Raw genomic sequence first — 21,599 nt, 5'->3', positions numbered from 1 at the left:
GGAACATTTTACGTAACATTTATCCGGCGCTCTAGGCTGAGCACTTACATCGGGGTTTCCATCTAAATTTCCAAGTGATGTAATTCAGATGAAACCCCTGCGGGATCCATTCACTGTAATGAGGCAGCAGAGTTACTCTGGACTCCGGTGTCCTTTTTTTCAGAAGTGCACAAAACTGTGGCCAACCGCACTTTTATGCACGCCTAAAACAAATGACACCGTGGGATCACAGGCCAGACGGCATCCACAGTGGCCTATATCTGCCTCATTACAGGGAATCTTCCGTCATGGGTTCCGGCTGAATCACATATTTCAGAGATTTACATGGAAACTCTGGTGTAAGTGCTCAGCGCAGAGCGCAGGATAAATGTGTGCCGAGCCATACTGCGATCTTTGGGGACATAATAAACAAATCAGTAGCAGGTGAAGAATTGGTTTTATTTATTTTTTTACGCCGTTCCTAGTGTGATATAACTGATTAGATTACTTTATTCTTCGGGTCGGTGCGATTACAGAGATACCAGATTTATATCGGGTTTTTATGACTGACAGCTGTCACACACTAAGACGCTTTTTTTTTGCAAAATCTAGTTTTTGCATCGCCATATTTTGAGAGCTATAATTTTTCTATATTTCGGCCGACAGAGTCATGTGATGGCTTGTTTTTTGCGGGACGAGTTGACATTTTTATTGGTACCATTTGTGGGTACGTGACATTTTTTGATCGCTTTCTATTCCGTTTTTTTGGGAGGTAAAATTAACAAAAACCAACAATTCAGGAATTGTTTTTAGAGGTTTTTTTTTATGCCGTTCTGCGTGTGGTAAAAGTGATCAGGCAGCGTTATTCTTCGGGTCAGTACATTTACAGCGATACTACACTTACTGTATATTTTTTTATGTTTTGGCGCTTTTACACAATAAAACAATTTTATAGAAAAAATATTTTTTTGCATTGCTTTATTCTGAGAGGTATAACTTTTTTATTTTTTGGCTGATGGAGCTGTATAGCGGCTTGATTTTTGCGGAACAAGATGACGTTTTCAGCGGTACCATTTCTATTTCCATTTTGCTTTTTGGTCGCATTTTTTTCCACTTTTTGTTTGGTGATATGAGGAAAAAGCATAGTTTTTTGCTCCGTTTTTTATTTATTTTTATTACGGTGTACACATAAGGAGTTAATTAGTGTGACAGTTTTATAGCTCGGGTTGTTTCGGACGCGGCAATACCAAATATGTGTACTTTTTTTATTTTTGCATAACTATATGGATTTATCGGTTTAATATTTTATTTATTTATTTTTATTTATTTTGTATTTTTTTTTTAACAGTTTCAAAACATTTTTTTTTACTTTTTTTTTACATTTTTACTTAGTCCCTGTATGGGACATTAATTTTTATTTTTCTGATCCCTGATCTCATGTAATGTAATAGACATATATTACATTATATGAGATCTTCACTGTCTGTTTCACAGTCTCTTGTCTGGCATCAGCTACAGGCTGAAGCCAGACAGGAAGGACACCATATATGGCAGAGCTGGAGGCGGTCATGTGACCTCCAGCTGCCATAGCAACGCCAGGTCCTGAAAGCAATCAAGGGGTCGTCAGAGAGGTAAGTGGACGACCCCCTCTCCTCCTGCTGTCTCCTATATGCCGCGATCACTATAGATCGCAGCATATAGAAGACAGCAAAGGGTTAACATCACTGGGACCTGATCTAATCAGGTCCCGATGATGTTCCCTGTCAGAGCTAACGCTCTGCACCGCTCTCACAGCGCTTGCAGGACCCAGGGGGTCCTGAGCACTGCGAGACCACCCACCGTTTTTAAACGTCCGCGCTGCACAGAGCCCAGGCAGCGCGGACGTTTATCTACAGTGGGTGGTCGGGAAGCGGTTAAACAACAGAATATAACTCCAAGTGAATCAAACTTCTCTGAAATCAAAGTGTCCACTTAGGAAGCAACACTGATTGACAATCAATTTCACATGCTGTTGTGCAAATGGAATAGACAATAGATGGAAATTATTGGCAATTATCAAGACACCCTCAATAAAGGAGTGGTTCTGCAGATGGGGACCACAGACCACATCTCAGTACCAATGCTTTCTGGCTGATGTTTTGGTCACTTTTGAATGTTGGTTGTGCTTTCACCCTCGTGGTAGCATGAGATGGACTGTGTCTGTCAGCGTAGTGTCCAGAGGCTGGAGGCGCTACCAGGAGACAGGCCACTACACCAGGAGACACAGAGGGGGCCGTAGGACGGCAACAACCCAGCAGCAGGACCGCTACCTCCGTCTTTGTGCAAGGAGGAACAGGAGGAGCACTGCCAGAGCCCTGCAAAATGACCTCCAGCAGGCCACAAATGTGCATGTGTCTGCAAACGGTTAGAAACTGACTCCATGAGGGTAGTATGAGGGCCCGACGTCCACAGATGGGGGTTGTGCTCACAGCCCAACACCATGCAGGACGCTTGGCATTTGCCACAGAACACCAGGATTGGCAAAGTCGCCACTGGCGCCCTGTGCTCTTCACAGATGAAAGCAGGTTCACACTGAGCACATGTGACAGACGTGACAGAGTCTGGAGACGCCGTGGAGAGCGATCTGCTGCCTGCAACATCCTTCAGCATGATAGGTTTGGCAGTGGGTCAGTAATGGTGTGGGGTGGCATTTCTTTGGAGGGCCGTACAGCCCTCCATGTGCTCGCCAGAGGTAGCCTGACTGCCATTAGGTACCGAGATGAGATCCTCAGACCCCTTGTGAGACCATATGCTGGTGTGGTTGGCCCTGGGTTCCTCCTAATGCAGGACAATGCCAGACCTCATGTGGCTGGAGTGTGTCAGCAGTTCCTGCAAGATGAAGGCATTGAAGCTATGGACTGGCCCGCCCGTTCCCCAGACCTGAATCCGATTGAGCACATCTGGGACATCATGTCTCGCTCCATCCACCAACGTCACGTTGCACCACAGACTGTCCAGGAGTTGGCGGATGCTTTAGTCCAGGTCTGGGAGGAGATCCCACAGGAGACCATCCGCAACCTCATCAGGAGCATGCCCAGGCATTGTAGGGAGGTCATACAGGCACGTGGAGGCCACACACAATACTGAGCCTCATTTTGACTTGTTTTAAGGACATTACATCAAAGTTGGATCAGCCTGTAGTGTGTTTTTCCACTTTAATTTTGGGGGTGACTCCAAATCCAGGCCTCCATTGATTAAAAAATTTGATTTCCATTGATGATTTTTGTGTGATTTTGTTGTCAGCACATTCAACTTTGTACAGAACAAAGTATTCAATGAGAATATTTCATTCACTCAGATCTAGGATGTGTTATTTGAGTGTACCCTTTATTTTTTTGAGCAGTGTATAATGTAAAGATTACTAATATATTCATATTTGAAATGCTGTCAAATTTCCAAAATCTTATGTTGCTGTACCAATTATTACTAGACTACATATCACAATCTGTTTGAAGTAGTAACTCACAAAACTATGGCCCTGTGTGAGCTCCTGTCCTTTGGTTTCTTCTGAGCATGTCCACAATTCCCTGTTCAGCAAATATGGTACGACTAGCAGAGAATATGATACGACTAGCAGGGAATATGATACGACTAGCAGGAAATATGAGACGACTAGCAGGGAATATGGTACAACTAGCAGGGAATATGGTACGACTAGCAGGGAATATGGTACAACTAGCAGGGAATATGGTACAACTAGCAGGGAATATGGTAAGACTAGCAGGGAATATGAGACGACTAGCAGGGAATATGAGACGACTAGCAGGGAATATGAGACGTCTAGCAGGGAATATGGTACGACTAGCAGGGAATAAGGGAATATGGTACGACTAGCAGGGAATATGAGACAACTAGCAGGGAATATGGTACGACTAGCAGGGAATATGGTACGACTAGCAGGGAATATGGTACGACTAGCAGGGAATATGATACGACTAGCAGGGAATATGGGACATGCACAACAAAGGACAGATACCTGCATAGAGCCATGGATGTGTGATCCAGGGCATGATGGACATGAAGTTACACTAAGCTAGTTATAAGAGAGAAGGCAATAAGCTATAGAAAATTCATCAAAATAAATGTATATTATTAATCTTTCCAACTCTACATCCACCCCTTTAAGGCTACACATTTGCGCAGCTCTGCAGTCACATCCACTATTATCGGACCTGCATCATCCTTACCTCTAAGTCTTTGCTGATTAAACCCAGCATGACATCAATACATATCAGTGTGCCGGAGCGTCCAATTCCTGCACTGCAGTGGGTGATAATGGGCCCACATCTGTGGATGTATCTCATGTAGGAGATAAATGTGAGGAGCTGGTTAGGATCAGTAGGAGTATCATGATCGGGCCACGCAGTAAAGTTTAGATGGGCAATGTGCCGTACTTCACCAGTCTACAAAAAACGGTAAAAGAAAAATGATTTAAATCCCCACCCGTTTCCAAATACTTTAAAGGATATTCTGAGCGCAGTTACCATATCTAATGCATTCCCCAATGAAAGTTAAACAATTATTAAGTTATAGAGATTGCTTCTATTAAAAAGTTAGTTATGCTCTGATGACAAGCTCTTTGCTAGTCATTTTTGGTATTGGATACTTCCATCCATTGTGCCTAATATTGTCGGTGGTCCTGTGGACTATCGGGAACAAGGAAGCAGCAGTACAAGATGCAGAAGTGTTGTCAGAGAATCATGGGGTGTAATATTTACCCCCAAAATATTACCAAACATGTTAGATTTCTATAACCTTGCTTTCTAAATAAAAATAAAGAAAACCACTGAAAACCTCTAAGTCTCCTGCATCATAAGCCCTTTTATGATAAACCAGTTACATGAATTGCACTAATTATTTACCAGTTTGGGTAATGCCAAGAGTAACAGATAAAATAGCTGAATCTTACGCAGCTTCCCCTATCCAGTGGCTTGGAGTGCTGGAAGGGTTTCCAGCAGACTAACACAACGTGGGTACATTAATTTCCCTTTATCATTAGTTTGTAGGGTGAGGGTTCCTTTAAAATACCCCAGATTGCAGGCAAAACATCTACATGTTATATTTACAAGGAAAAGCAGTAGAAATCACTCATGTTTTATTACCATACTCCCTCCCTCTTGCATAAACGTAATCCCGCAGTCCCTAACTGTTGCTGGAGGTGTGCAAATTCAGAAGGAGATCTAGCCCATTTGTTTTGGTCACGCCCAAATATTATTGAAGTTTTCTGGGAAATTGTTATATATCTCTTATATAATGTTACTGGCCTTCAGATCCCTTTGGATCCAAAATTCTATCTACTTAATATTTCGCAGTATTAACTTGGTCGTAAAATGAAACAACTTCTAATGCGTATGACAATGGCTGCTAGGTGTCTGACAGCGTGTAAGTGGAAAGCGACTCAACCTCCTTCTATGAATGAACTTCAGCTACGAATACAAGATGTTAGAAGTATGGAATTCAGCGTTTTGAAGTAACATGGACTCTATGGGACATATACTAGGTTCAATGAGACCCTTAAGGAATGTAGTTGCATAAGGTCAGATAAGTGGAGTAAACTTGGTTCTTTTTCCACCTTCTCCCCTCCATCCTTATGTGTCAATGTCACTGTACTTGTTTATGCAATATATTAAGATAAAGACTCAGTGTGTCGAGTCAATTTCTTATAGATTATATTCTCTTAATAGAGAAACTATATATTGTAATTGCTTTAACTAGTTATATCCTTTTGGATTGCTTTTTCTTGTTTCTTGTATGCAATACTTAATGAAAACGCAATAAAAATGTAATTATATATAAACTACCCAAGATTGGAACTTGTCAGAGTAGAAGTGCTCACCTGAAGTTCCTGTAACTCCACAACTCGCAGGACAAAGCTTTCCAGTTGCTGGGTTTGCACCAGGGTAAGCTGAAGGTCATTGGTTATCCGTACAGGTCTGTGAAGCTCTTCTGGCCAGTACCGCTGACACTTTATCTTCCCACCTTCCATTTCCTGGGTCATCATGGCAATTACTGTGGAGTTCTGCTCCCATACCATCTGCCAAAAATCTGCAACTGTACTTGGAAGAGGTCCCTGGCAAGCAATATATATGAATTCCTCATTGCCCACTGGCATCTTGATAAAACTTGCATTGATGTAGCCTTCCTCTGATCCAAGTGGTACTCGGGTAGAATCATCTGTAACAATAATCAATATAAGTAATTTACCCAGAATGGTAGTTCGTGATTAAAGGGAATCTGTCAGCTGTTTTTACTATGTCATCTGAGAGCACCATGATGTAGGAGCAGAGACCCTGATTCCAGCAAAGTGTCAATAACTGGGTTGTGTGTTGCTGTTTCAATCCAATCAGTGTTTTATCAGCAGAAGATTATCATTACAGGACCAAAGGCCTTGTGCCTCCTAGTCCAACCACGCCCCCAGCACTATACAATGTACACAGAAAGCTGTGGTGTGGGCGGGATTATAAACAGCTCAACATTCTGAGCTTTGCAGCAGAGAAAATGGTGATTCTATAAGGTGATTCCAGTAAACTAAGTGATACATCGCTGGAATCAGGGTCTCTGTCCCCACATCATTGTCTTGTCCAATTGCATAGCAAAACATGCTGAAAGATTCCCTTCAACTACAGTGGTAAGTACATTCCTGTGTATACTTTAAGAAACGCTTACTAGAAAGTTTAATGAGATCTTTAAAAACTGGAACAGGGGACTGATAATACAGAATTGTATATGAGGCTATAAATAATCTATTCTGCCATGCAATAAGGAGGGATCAATCAACTGAATGACTTACATGGAAGGATATTTTTGTATCGGTTTTTCTTTTTGTTATCTTTAGTTTGTCCTATGAGGCATTCATCCACCGGTTTTAAATCTTGTAGATCCTGTGGATATGTAACAGGAAGGTTGAATGAACTACAGTATTTTATAATTATGGGAAAATTGTTTTATCCTCAAAAATTTAAACACAAGAAATACATAAATAAAAAAAAGTAATAAAGTTACTGATAAATCATACAAGAGAATTCCCAAAATTCTATGGCAAATTCTAAATGAAAAATTATTTGCTCCTTCTAGGCTTTGCCATGTACATGACAAGCAGCCACAGATACCAGAGCTGTTAACCTCTGCATCTGGCAGAGAAGCTCCAGCAGCAAAGCCCTGTGCACTGCTACGTCTGGCAGAGAAGCTCCAGCAGCAAAGCCCTGTGCACTGCTACGTCTGCAGAGAAGCTCCAGCAGCAAAGCCCTGTGCACTGCTGCATCTGGCATAGAAGCTCCAACAGCAAAGCCCTGTGCACTGCTACATCTGCAGAGAAGCTCCAGCAGCAAAGCCCTGTGCACTGCTGCATCTGGCAGAGAAGCTCCAGCAGCAAAGCCCTGTGCACTGCTGCATCTGGCAGAGAAGCTCCAGCAGCAAAGCCCTGTGCACTGCTGAATCTGGTAGAGAAGCTCCAGCAGCAAAGCACTGAGCACTGCTGAATCTGGTAGAGAAGCTCCAGCAGCAAAGTCCTGTGCACTGTTGCATCTGGTAGAGAAGCTCCAGCAGCAAAGCCCTGTGCACTGCGGCATCTGGCAGAGAAGCTCCACCAGCAAAGCCCTGTGCACTGCTACGTCTGGCAGAGAAGCTCTAGCAGCAAAGCCCTGTGCACTGCTGCATCTGGTAGAGAAGCTCCAGCAGCAAAGCCCTGTGCACTGCTGCATCTGGCAGAGAAGCTCCAGCAGCAAAGCCCTGTGCACTGCTACGTCTGGCAAAGAAGCTCCAGCAGCAAAGCCCTGTGCACTGCTGCAGCTGGCAGAGAAGCTACAGCAGCAAAGCCCTGTGCACTGCGGCATCTGGCAGAGAAGCTCCACCAGCAAAACCGTTTGCACTGCTGTATCTGGCAGAGAAGCTACAGCAGCAAAGTCCTGTCCTGACTGGGCTTTGCCTCTTATGGCAATCAGTCCGAGCTTTGCAGCAGAGACCTGTACATTTATAAAGAGTTTCTAAAGGTGTTTAATAGCTTATTTAATTCCAGAAAGATTACTGAAAAATACAGGTTTCATAGTGAAGAATTACTCTTATCTGGTCTGGATGATATAGTGGCACTCATGATATAATGACACTGAGTGTCCATATACAAATTCCTTCTATTAGTTTCAGCATCAATTTTTTTTTCTCGTAAAAGGAACATATAGCATAAACTGATTATTACCTCAAACTCCTTGGCTGGCACACCTTGTTCAAGCATACAGTGTATCTGACGTATGACCATCTTTAACTTATTTCCCGAGTACCGGCCCAATGGCAAGACCTCGACTAGTGGCAATGAGGACAGTCTTTCACTTGTCACTTTGAAGCAATCTTTAACAAGAAAAAAGCAAAAGACCCATATTAGCACACTGGGGAACTAATATAATGGGTTTAGGAAATCATTAGAAAATCACACATCGCTTATCCTTTGGTTTATTGTTTTATTTCACTTGCATAATCACAATCACATCGATATAGCATATACTGTATAATATATTTTGAGGAGTGAAGAATAAAAACTTACCAAAAGAACTGCAATTTATTTGCATGTTATCACTTTTTGTTTCGATGTTGCCTGTCTTCAAGGTGTTGGATCGTGGTGGCGATCTGAAAAGATACAACATGCAGAATGTAATTTTGTACAATATAGAACCACTGACAATGACCACATATTGCTCTATATATGTTATAGATATATGAATACAGATGTCCGTTTTTTTTTTCACAGTGTAAGTTAGATCAGATTTTCATCCATATACAGTACAGACCAAAAGTTTGGACACACCTTCTCATTTAAAGATTTTTCTGTATTTTCATGACTATGAAAATTGTATATTCACACTGAAGGCATCAAAACTATGAATTAACACATGTGGAATTATATACTTAACAAAAAAGTGTGAAACAACTGAAAATATGTGTTATATTCTAGGTTCTTCAAAGTAGCCACCTTTTGCTTTGATGACTGCTTTGCACACTCTTGGCATTCTCTTGATGAGCTTCAAGAGGTAGTCACCGGAAATGGTTTTCACTTCACAGGTGTGCTCTGTCAGGTTTAATAAGTGGGATTTCTTGCCTTATAAATGGGGTTGGGACCATCAGTTGTGTTGTGCAGAAGTCAGGTGGATACACAGCTGATAGTCCTACTGAATAGACTGTTAGAATTTGTATTATGGCAAGAAAAAATCAGCTAAGTAAAGAAAAACGAGTGGCCATCATTACTTTAAGAAATGAAGGTCAGTCAGTGTGAAAAATTGGGAAAACTTTGAAAGTGTCCCCAAGTGCAGTTGCAAAAACCATTAAGCGCTACAAAGAAACTGGCTCACATGAGGACCGCCCCAGGAAAGGAAGACCAAGAGTCACCTCTGCTTCTGAGGATAAGTTTATCCAAGTCACCAGCCTCAGAAATCGCAGGTTAACAGCAGCTCAGATTAGAGACCAGGTCAATGCCACACAGAGTTCTAGCAGCAGACCCATCTCTTCAACAACTGTTAAGAAGAGAATTTGTGCAGCAGGCCTTCATGGTAAAATAGCTGCTAGGAAACCACTGCTAAGGACACCGTGTCTTTGTGCGACGCAGAAAAGGTGAACGGATGGACTCTACATGCCAGGTTCCCACCGAGAAGCATGGAGGAGGAGGTGTGATGGTGTGGGGGTGATTTGCTGGTGACACTGTTGGGGATTTATTCAAACTTGAAGGCATACTGAACCAGCATGGCTACCACAGCATCTTGCAGCGGCATGCTATTCCATCCGCTTTGCGTTTAGTTGCACCTTCATTTATTTTTCAACAGGACAATGACCCCAAACACACCTCCAGGCTGTGTAAGGGCTATTTGACCAAGAAGGAGAGTGATGGGGTGCTACGCCAGATAACCTGGCCTACACAGTCACCAGACCTTAACCCAATCGAGATGGTTTGGGGTGAGTTGGACCGCAGAGTGAAGGCAAAAGGGCCAACAAGTGCTAAGCATCTCTGGGAACTCCTTCAAGATTGTTGCAAGACCATTTCCGGTGACTACCTCTTGAAGCTCATCAAGAGAATGCCAATAGTGTGCAAAGCAGTCATCAAAGCAAAAGGTGGCTACTTTGAAGAACCTAGAATATAAGACATATTTTCAGTTGTTTCACACTTTTTTGTTAAGTATATAATTCCACATGTGTTAATTCATAGTTTTGATGCCTTCAGTGTGAATGTACAATTTTCATAGTCATGAAAATACAGAAAAATCTTTAAATGAGAAGGTGTGTCCAAACTTTTGGTCTGTACTGTATCTGTTTTTACAATTACGGTTTCATCCATTCTTCTAGCATAAAAAGAAATCCCAAGCATCTCCTACCCATAAAACAGTAAGAACACAGACAGCACTTGGATGACACAATGATGGCATCCATGTGCTGTCCATCTTTTTTATTGATTTGACTGGGCGAGTTTGATTCATGACTTGGATCAAAACCATGGATATATGAACAGCAGTATAGACTAAAATGTGTATGATTTCTAATGCTGGAAAACACGGATAGAACAAGTCCATGAAAAATGGACATCAAATGTAGTCTTAATATCACTTGTAGATTTTGTAGAGCAGTACACCTGTGTGGATACAAACACTGTCTTATGGGAAAGGACACTAATAAGTTGTACTGTCAAGACCATTAGTATTATACAATCATCAACTTTATGCCAGGATTAAATGTGAGCGTGGTAATATACCAGTAACCTTTCATTCTCACCATTTCGCTCTCTATATACAGACCATGTTGTTTCAGTCGAGCTGAAAGTACACTATTGGTGGAAACAGTGAGTGACCCAACAAGATGAACCACTTTCTGCTACCTGTATGTGCAGTTTTTGTGCAATACCAAAGGTGTACATATGGATGCTCAGTACCACATAAAAGATAGTCGAAGGCCCCTTCCTTCTGCTATACTTTACCCCTCCTAACCTCCTATTGCTGCTACGTATAGGGAGGTAGGTGAGCATGCACATGGTTCACTGAAGGCCGACAGTTATTGCATATGTATGGCCACCTTTAGGGATCTAAACTTACTGTTATTTCTAATAAAGTAGCACTATTTTTAAACGCGTATCATCATCATTTATTTGTGACATGTTTTATATACTCAAACGTGCCAATTGGTGGGCAACCGGGGCCATAGAATGCCATCAATTACTCAAATTACTGCTCCTCTCTGTGCTTACCTCTTCCAGCTCATTAGAAAGTCTATAAGCCCATATTTGTTTCTGTGTACAGGATCATGCACTTTCTCTATTGAGCCCGTACATCACTGTGTATGAGCTCCTGAAAGTGAAGATTAATGCTGCTGGAAGCATTGAACATACCAGAGACGTGTTTTGAGCGATCAGTGGGGGTCTCAGGACCTATACCCCCTCCGCTTGGCAGCACAATTAAGTATAGAAAACATCTAAAAACAATTTAATTGAAAGGGTAGCTATTGTTTTCTCACTTCTGTATTATAAATTCCTTACCTTTCAGTCCTATTATTGTTGCTGTAAGATCTCATGTCATTTACTTTGGCTGGCTGCAAATAAAAGACAATGGAACATAAGGAACATAAATACCATAATGCACTACTAGGTTTGGGTGTGAAATTCCTTTTAGCATGCTTTAATTACCCTTTTGCCTTAATTTAACCCCCTCATGACATATGATGTACATGTACGTCATGACATGTCCCTGCATTTTTGCGGGCTCACATGCCGAGTCTGCATCCTTCCCGGCAGATGATGGCTGATATAATCAATCATCATGTGCCTTAACATCCGCTGTCAATCTTTGAGGGGGGAGCAAAACATTCCATGCACCCACGATATGATCGCGGGACACCGATGGGTTGCCATGACCTCCGTGCTTGTCATGGCGATCCTCCTGTGAAAGCCAACCTGTAGCTGGAGTTCATAGGAGATCATAGGAGATTTTCTCTATACATAGTAGATCAGATCAGATGATCACTGCTTCAAGTGCCTTAAGGGGACTATTAAATACAGTAAAAAAATGTTTTTAAAAATGTGTATATATAAAAAGAGTTAAAATCACTCCCTTTTGCCCCATTAAAAATAAAACAATTAAAAAATATATAAAAAATACACATATTTGGTATCACAGCGTTTGTAAAAATCCAATCTATCAAAATAAAAAATTAATTAATCCGATTGGTAAACAACGTAACGAGAAAAAAATTAGGAAATTCCAGAATTATATTTTTGGCTACCCCAAATACTGTCTACCCATTGGCTACCCCAAAACTGTAATAAAATGGAGTCATAGAAAACATTAAGATCCATAACACATCTCCAAAAAGGGGGCATTCGCCCCCTCCTGTCTCACATAGATTGCAAGCTCTGTCTCTTTGAGAGTTTCTAAATGTCCTTGATGCAGAATTGCACAGTGGACATAGGGAAGTGAGGAAATTAGGTATAGCTGGGAAGTGACAAATCTAATTAAAATTCCTTTTGACGCCCACACTCCCTGCAGTGCCCAGGTGACTCAAAGAAGATACCTATTGTAGGGAAGCAGCCATAGAGTTTAAGATTTGAAAGGAAGGTACGCAAATATCACCTTTAGAGATAACTATTGTTACCTCAGAAGAAACCTTACATCTGCAGCCAGTCGATTCAGTGCCAATGGAAAGTTATGAATATTGAGATTTGTATAGATCCGATATTGTTGAGACATACATTTGCAACTTCAGGACTAATCGGGGAAGAACATGCATATTTTCTCATAACTGACACCTGTCTATAAGTCCCAAATCAATAGCCGATCAGATCGCTGACACCAGCCATGTCATGTTTCCTATCTATGGAAAGGTAAAATCCCGATAAAAAATATGACGGCAATATCGAACGTCGGTAAAATTAGGAGGCGAAGATATCTCATAAGTTGGGAATTTCATAAAATTCTAAAGGGCTGAGAACATCCCACAACCCGGCCCATGTGAGGTCATCAAGGCAAGGGCCTGTGGGTGTAACTTAGGTGCTGATAAAAGGTCAAGGTGAATTATGATCTGTGTTCCTGCAGAGAGATACATATCAGTGTATGCACGATTCCGTTCATTGGACATTTCCTTCGCTAAGCTGAGCAATCTCTGTGATCAGCGTAGTAAGTTTCTTTTGTTAATCCTGTTTATTTTATGTAATTGTATATGCTGTATTGTTTTGTCTCCTTTGTAAAATGTTTTGTATATTTTTCATAAACACTGCCTATCGTTCTGGATTAAATATAAAATGTAATAGTTCTGTTCCTTTTGTTCTGTAAACCGCACCCCTGAAGCCATACTCTAATTAAAACGGCATCCAATCGACCAGAAAACGATTGGTGGTGGCAGTGAGTAGTTCTTGGGTTATCGTGGAGTTGAAAGTGACTGTACCGGGGTATATATGTTCAATGTGTTGGAATCAGAGATGTATATACCATATGCTCACTGTTAGATCTCCAAAAACCAGCCTATTAGTGGTAACAGCCGCAGCCTCATCCATTAATTGTGTAATTGTCCTGGCGATAGGGGGCAGGAGAGGGCTGTTCATGACAAAAAGCTAACAGCATGTTGGGTATTCTGATTCCCCCAGGCTGTGATCTTTGAGAAATGGTATCAGTAAAAACATTAGCTCAGGGACCAAAAAATAAGCCCTCATATTGCCCATATCCCGAAAATTTAAAGCGTTATGGGTCTCGTAAAATAGCAACAAAAGAAAAGGGGTATTTTTTTTTATGAATTTCTGAATTTTTTTTCACCACTTAAATAAAAAAATAGATACACACGTTTGGTATTTGCATACTCGCAGTGACCTGCAAAATCATATTGCCAGGTCAGTTTTACCATATAGTGAACATGGTAAATAAAAACCCTCCCCCAAAATTGTGAAATAGCACTTTTTTTGCAATTTCAACGCACTTGGAATTTTTTCCCCCTTTCCAGTGCATAACATAATAAAATGAATGATGTCATACAAGAGTACAACTTATCCAGCAAAAAACATACCCTCATATGGTTATGTGGACAGAAAAATAAATGTAAATTTCATTTAATAGAACCAGACACATGTAATATATGGAATAGAACCAGACACATGTAATATATAGAATAGAACCAGACACATGTACTATATAGAATAGAAGCAGACACATATACTATATAGAATAGAACCAGACACATGTACTATACAGAATAGAACCAGACACATGTACTATACAGAATAGAACCAGACACATGTACTATACAGAATAGAACTAGACACATGTACTATACAGAATAGAACCAGACACATGTACTATACAGAATAGAACCAGACACATGTACTATACAGAATAGAACCAGACACATGTACTATACAGAATAGAACTAGACACATGTACTATACAGAATAGAACCAGACACATGTACTATACAGAATAGAACCAGACACATGTACTATACAGAATAGAACCAGACACATGTACTATACAGAATAGAACCAGACACATGTACTACACAGAATAGAACCAGACACATGTACTATATAGAATAGACCCAGACACATGTACTATATAGAATAGACCCAGACACATGTACTATACAGAATAGAACCAGACACATGTACTATACAGAATAGAACCAGACACATGTACTATATAGAATAGACCCAGACACATGTACTATATAGAATAGACCCAGACACATGTACTATACAGAATAGAACCAGACACATGTACTATACAGAATAGAACCAGACACATGTACTATATAGAATAGACCCAGACACATGTACTATATAGAATAGAACCAGACACATGTACTATATAGAATAGACCCAGACACATGTACTATACAGAATAGACCCAGACACATGTACTATACAGAATAGAACCAGACACATGTACTATACAGAATAGAACCAGACACATGTACTATACAGAATAGAACCAGACACATGTACTATATAGAATAGACCCAGACACATGTACTATATAGAATAGACCCAGACACATGTACTATACAGAATAGAACCAGACACATGTACTATATAGAATAGACCCAGACACATGTACTATACAGAATAGAACCAGACACATGTACTATACAGAATAGAACCAGACACAGTACCGAACAACTCCATACACCGTTACACAAATGTAGTGGATCAGCTGCATTGTATATACAATTACACCATGTCTGACAATATAGTAACTCATAGGATGGTCACTGCTACAGATTCTCTAGTTGTCCAGTAAGAGACCTGCGCTTAAAGGGGACCTGACACCAGGTCAAAAGTGGCCACTTTGCGCACTTATTTTATTCCTGTTGTTATCTGGCTTTTGTTGTTTTTTTTTTAATCCGCCATAAGGTTCCAGAGATAAGGGTGTTTTTATTTAGTGCTAATTTTATGGTCTTTATCAAGGGGGCCTTACTCACAGGGTAATAATGCAGAAGAGCCTACAGTCACCCACCCAAAGAATATGTAAGCAACGTCTCCTTCATAAAGACCATACACTGAATACAGAGGTCAAAATATCTGGAACCATATGGAGGATTTAAAACAAAAAAACACAATACTCAGGATCAGTGGGAATAACATAGGAGCAAAAACTGGTTACTTTTGACCTGCTGACAGTTTTTTTTTCTTTAATGCCTTTACTGATATTATTCATTTCTGTACCTCAGGAGAGTCATCTGGTAATGAGGATCCATCACAATCTGTATCTTCTGCTTTTTCATCTTCTTCAGTCTGATCCACTATTATAAAATCAAATAAAATATTAAAAAAATAAAAATCACAGGATACAAATATGAGAATACAAATACAGACTGCAAGATGTTACTTATGACAATATGACAACTAAATAATATGAGAAAAAGTATGAGGAATATATTCTTATGATCCTGTCTTACACAAGTCCTCAGAGTCTGAAACCACCTGTCACTTGCTCATTGGTGGATCTTTGACTGCAGCGATCACCACCGATCACAAGGACAGGGGCTTCTGTCAAACTGGCCACTCATTTTGGACCAGGTACTGTATAGATAACTACACTCCCAAGTGTGATGGCATATACTTGCAATAAAGGCATTTATGACAAAATAACAACTAAGATAGATATTTAGGCAGAGAAAATACCTGAAAGGGCATTCTGGCGATTGAGCTGTAGTAGGTTCTGTGTTTGCTCATGGACAACATCAAGCAGCGACTGTATAACATCATTCTGATCCTCCTCATCATCATCATCATCTTCATAATTATTGTTATTGCTTTCATGGAGCTCTGGGTCTTCAAAAACATATTAAAAACACCAATTAACCTCCTGATAATGATTATATTATTGCATTTTGGACAAAAAGTGCTAACAAATAAAAATAAAAAAGTCTTTTTGATACCTACAAGAAAGAACTAACACAAAATATGATACTCCGTATAAATATCTCAGCAGTTGATCAAAATATCTGAACTATGTGAAAAGAGAATTGTGTGAAGTATGAGGCTTGATTACAATGCAATGGACACAGCACAACTGCAATGGGCATATGTCTAGTCTAAAGTATAACATTTTTTAATTTCACCATCTGTTATCAGTACCGAATGTTCAGTGTGTGCATTAAAAAAAAACGTAGAATTCGCTGCCTACTGCCATTTCCAGCGCGGTTCCAGTCCGTGTCCACAGATGTGACCAGACAGCTCACACAGCGTCCCTGTATGGGCTGGAAGTCACTTTCTCAATGTAAGTCTATAGGACTCAGAACAGAGCTCACAGACTTACATTAAGACCGCGTTCACACACTAAGTATTTGGTCAGTATTTCACGTCAGTGTGTGTAAGCCAAAACCAGGAGTGGGTGGTAAATACAGAAGTGGTGACGTGTTTCTATTATACTTTTCCTCTGATTGTCCCACTCCTGGTTTTGGCTTACAAATACTGATGTAAAATACTGACCAAATACTGAATGTGTGGACGTGGCCTAACTGTCCGCGGTGTGAGCAAGACAGAGCTGTGGTGATATGATGCAGTAGAGGACGAGAGCAGCGCTGGAAACGGCAGGAGTCGGCGACCGGTGAGTATTTTAATGTATTCACTGATGGACACGGTCTTAAAAAGATGCAGAAATGGTACTTTAAAATGAATATATATCAGTAAATGAAAAATAAAAATGAAAGCCAAACATAATCTATGAACCATAAATGTTGTGAAGGAGAGTTTGTAACTGAATTGTGATATAAAGTGACAATCAATATGGTGGTGGCCCACAAAAATGGGATACAATAGAAAGGTAAAAATAATCTTTGTAGTTCAGAATCATGTTCTGCCTTACCTAAGTTTCCATTACATTTGTCTAAAGCGCATGACGCATCTTTTGGCATAAGTTCTCGGGCGACTTCCATCTGTACAAGACCTTTGCTATTTCGAATACAGGATACTGCTTTTGCATGTGTAGCACCTTGCATACATTCACCATTTACCTGTGTAGACACAAAATATCAGTGATCAGCATTTCTAATGCATCGGTCACCATGAAATCATTGTGAGTTTGCCTTTTTTTTTATTATTCTCTTAGATAAAGGGATTAGCCACTTTATCCTTATTTTAACAAATGTATAAATCAGCCACACAATGGTCTGATGGAGGAGCGTGTGACCAGACCAGTCCTGGCCATCAATCACCTCCAATTAAAAAACAACCGTCCCATATGCAGATTCTTTTAATTGGAGGAGGATGACAGGCCATTTTGAGAACACAAAACTTCTGCAGTCTGTAAGGAAGGAAGAGAACATATAATACTTATATATCAGTAGGTGCCGCAAAATCATGTCCTCATCACATTTATTTAAATAGACATAAAGTGGTCAACCCCTTTAATATCAATAAAGAATCAGTTAATAGGATACCACTTGTTATGTTTTAAAAATTGTAAGGAAGTGACCGGGATAGTATACGAAGGACAGTATATCTCCCCCAGAATGTGTACAGATACCTATTAAATCCATTGGAGTGCATTGCAGTCACAAACTCACCTGTGGCTGCAATGCAGGAATGAAGGTGAGATTTGACCTGGTCAGACTACCTGGCTAAGGCAGATTAAGTAAAACCAGGCAGGGCCTTCATTTCTTGGAGGAGGCTACAGGAAGGCAGTGGGGTGGCCTCCTCCCTCCAACTCGGGTTTTCCAGTGGCTCTTGCCACAGGTCCTTTTTAAAACCCTGCATTAAGGATTAGTGGTGTTCAGTGTTGGGACCTGCTAGGAGCATAGTAGGAAAGCTCGGCGGGCCTGTGTGTAGCTGAACCTACGCCTGGGAAGGCTCTGCACCAGTCAGGCTCTGTGCGGCCCGGCACAGCCGTTGCCCATGGCAACCATTGTTTAAGGACTCGTGTTAATTCGGCTGCGAACTGGAGGACTTTTCTGTTTATCTGTGAGTTGCTGAATAAAAGCTGTTTATGTTGGACTTGCTTGGGTCACTGCCTCAGTTACTGCACGGTGTGAACACCGCCGCCTTACAAAATGCTGTATTTTTTAGAGTCATATTTCTATTTGGGCTTCCTAGGGGCATAACTGGTAACATGGGGCCCCACAGCAAAGGGTCATAACATGGAAAGCTCTATAATTTGGACCCATCTTAGGCTCATGGATAATACACAGACTGGTGTCACACAATAGTAATAATGGACATACTGAATTCACTGGCAAGGGCAAAATGCACACAGTAATACCACAATATTGGGATAATATGTACAATAAAGTCATAGCATAGGGTTAATGTGCGCAGTAAGTAATAATGCACACAGTGATGTCAGAAATCAGGGACCTTTTGGAAGTGCATTGAGGTGAAGGGTACATTGCTGGAAAAGGAAAAAAAAAAAAAAAAAAAACTCTTTAAATCTCTTAGTTTGCGAGTGTGAACGAGCTGCGTGTGTTCGGAGCGTAAGTGCAAACGAAAGTAAGTGTGTGACTTGTTTTTCAGTGAAGAGGTATTGGGAATCCTGCAGAAAATAGCTGTGTGAATTGCGGTGAGTGCTGCATTGTGACCTGCTGAGTGCTTTTCTACCTGTTTAGATTTATTGGGCTTTTTAAAACCTATTTTCTCACTACAGTTTTAGTTTCTTAGTTTACTACCTGTGTATTTAAGGGTTAACTACATTGCACTAAAATCCTGAGGTGTACATTTACTCACAAGGGGTTAATTAAGGGGAAGGGGTCATAATTAAGGGTTTATAAGGGGCAGCTGGTTGGGCATCAAGTCCTTTGGAAGTGCATTGAGGTGAAGGGTACATTGCTGGAAAAGGAAAAAAAAAAAAAAAAAAACTCTTTAAATCTCTTAGTTTGCGAGTGTGAACGAGCTGCGTGTGTCCGGAGCGTAAGTGCAAACGAAAGTAAGTGTGTGACTTGTTTTTCAGTGAAGAGGTATTGGGAATCCTGCAGAAAATAGCTGTGTGAATTGCGGTGAGTGCTGCATTGTGACCTGCTGAGTGCTTTTCTACCTGTTTAGATTTATTGGGCTTTTTAAAACCTATTTTCTCACTACAGTTTTAGTTTCTTAGTTTACTACCTGTGTATTTAAGGGTTAACTACATTGCACTAAAATCCTGAGGTGTAGATTTACTCACAAGGGGTTAATTAAGGGGAAGGGGTCATAATTAAGGGTTTATAAGGGGCAGCTGGTTGGGCATCAAGTCCTTTGGAAGTGCATTGAGGTGAAGGGTACATTGCTGGAAAAGGAGAAAAAAAAAAAAAAAAAAACTCTTTAAATCTCTTAGTTTGCGAGTGTGAACGAGCTGCGTGTGTCCGGAGCGTAAGTGCAAACGAAAGTAAGTGTGTGACTTGTTTTTCAGTGAAGAGGTATTGGGAATCCTGCAGAAAATACCTGTGTGAATTGCGGTGAGTGCTGCATTGTGACCTGCTGAGTGCTTTTCTACCTGTTTAGATTTATTGGGCTTTTTAAAACCTATTTTCTCACTACAGTTTTAGTTTCTTAGTTTACTACCTGTGTATTTAAGGGTTAACTACATTGCACTAAAATCCTGAGGTGTAGATTTACTCACAAGGGGTTAATTAAGGGGAAGGGGTCATAATTAAGGGTTTATAAGGGGCAGCTGGTTGGGCATCAAGTCCTTTGGAAGTGCATTGAGGTGAAGGGTACATTGCTGGAAAAGGAAAAAAAAAAAAAAAAAAAACTCTTTAAATCTCTTAGTTTGCGAGTGTGAACGAGCTGCGTGTGTCCGGAGCGTAAGTGCAAACGAAAGTAAGTGTGTGACTTGTTTTTCAGTGAAGAGGTATTGGGAATCCTGCAGAAAATACCTGTGTGAATTGCGGTGAGTGCTGCATTGTGACCTGCTGAGTGCTTTTCTACCTGTTTAGATTTATTGGGCTTTTTAAAACCTATTTTCTCACTACAGTTTTAGTTTCTTAGTTTACTACCTGTGTATTTAAGGGTTAACTACATTGCACTAAAATCCTGAGGTGTAGATTTACTCACAAGGGGTTAATTAAGGGGAAGGGGTCATAATTAAGGGTTTATAAGGGGCAGCTGGTTGGGCATCAAGTCCTTTGGAAGTGCATTGAGGTGAAGGGTACATTGCTGGAAAAGGAGAAAAAAAAAAAAAAAAAAACTCTTTAAATCTCTTAGTTTGCGAGTGTGAACGAGCTGCGTGTGTCCGGAGCGTAAGTGCAAACGAAAGTAAGTGTGTGACTTGTTTTTCAGTGAAGAGGTATTGGGAATCCTGCAGAAAATACCTGTGTGAATTGCGGTGAGTGCTGCATTGTGACCTGCTGAGTGCTTTTCTACCTGTTTAGATTTATTGGGCTTTTTAAAACCTATTTTCTCACTACAGTTTTAGTTTCTTAGTTTACTACCTGTGTATTTAAGGGTTAACTACATTGCACTAAAATCCTGAGGTGTAGATTTACTCACAAGGGGTTAATTAAGGGGAAGGGGTCATAATTAAGGGTTTATAAGGGGCAGCTGGTTGGGCATCAAGTCCTTTGGAAGTGCATTGAGGTGAAGGGTACATTGCTGGAAAAGGAAAAAAAAAAAAAAAAAAAACTCTTTAAATCTCTTAGTTTGCGAGTGTGAACGAGCTGCGTGTGTCCGGAGCGTAAGTGCAAACGAAAGTAAGTGTGTGACTTGTTTTTCAGTGAAGAGGTATTGGGAATCCTGCAGAAAATACCTGTGTGAATTGCGGTGAGTGCTGCATTGTGACCTGCTGAGTGCTTTTCTACCTGTTTAGATTTATTGGGCTTTTTAAAACCTATTTTCTCACTACAGTTTTAGTTTCTTAGTTTACTACCTGTGTATTTAAGGGTTAACTACATTGCACTAAAATCCTGAGGTGTAGATTTACTCACAAGGGGTTAATTAAGGGGAAGGGGTCATAATTAAGGGTTTATAAGGGGCAGCTGGTTGGGCATCAAGTCCTTTGGAAGTGCATTGAGGTGAAGGGTACATTGCTGGAAAAGGAAAAAAAAAAAAAAAAAAACTCTTTAAATCTCTTAGTTTGCGAGTGTGAACGAGCTGCGTGTGTCCGGAGCGTAAGTGCAAACGAAAGTAAGTGTGTGACTTGTTTTTCAGTGAAGAGGTATTGGGAATCCTG

At 40.6% G+C, this 21,599-nt stretch overlaps 1 protein-coding gene across 6 annotated transcripts in view; it reads right to left on the bottom strand.

Annotated features, from left to right (window-relative positions):
• The window catches only part of PTPN13 (protein tyrosine phosphatase non-receptor type 13), a 388,996-nt gene that overhangs the window by 3,206 nt on the left and 364,191 nt on the right, over positions 1–21,599 (bottom strand). For all 6 annotated transcript variants that reach the window (XM_073637137.1, XM_073637140.1, XM_073637138.1 and 3 more), the window contains 9 exons: positions 17,331–17,478; positions 16,145–16,294; positions 15,686–15,762; positions 11,519–11,571; positions 8,552–8,634; positions 8,210–8,358; positions 6,809–6,899; positions 5,855–6,192; positions 4,206–4,421 (listed from right to left, as the gene is read on the bottom strand). In XM_073637137.1, the coding sequence (XP_073493238.1) occupies positions 4,206–4,421; positions 5,855–6,192; positions 6,809–6,899; positions 8,210–8,358; positions 8,552–8,634; positions 11,519–11,571; positions 15,686–15,762; positions 16,145–16,294; positions 17,331–17,478 (1,305 nt within the window). The remainder of the gene's footprint in view (positions 1–4,205; positions 4,422–5,854; positions 6,193–6,808; positions 6,900–8,209; positions 8,359–8,551; positions 8,635–11,518; positions 11,572–15,685; positions 15,763–16,144; positions 16,295–17,330; positions 17,479–21,599) is intronic.

Source organism: Phyllobates terribilis, unplaced genomic scaffold (genome assembly GCF_046119375.1).
Source record: "Phyllobates terribilis strain yellow unplaced genomic scaffold, ASM4611937v1 Scaffold_1__5_contigs__length_1240528914, whole genome shotgun sequence".
NCBI classification, from domain to species: Eukaryota; Metazoa; Chordata; class Amphibia; order Anura; family Dendrobatidae; genus Phyllobates; species Phyllobates terribilis.
This window is presented reverse-complemented; position numbering and strand designations above follow the sequence as displayed.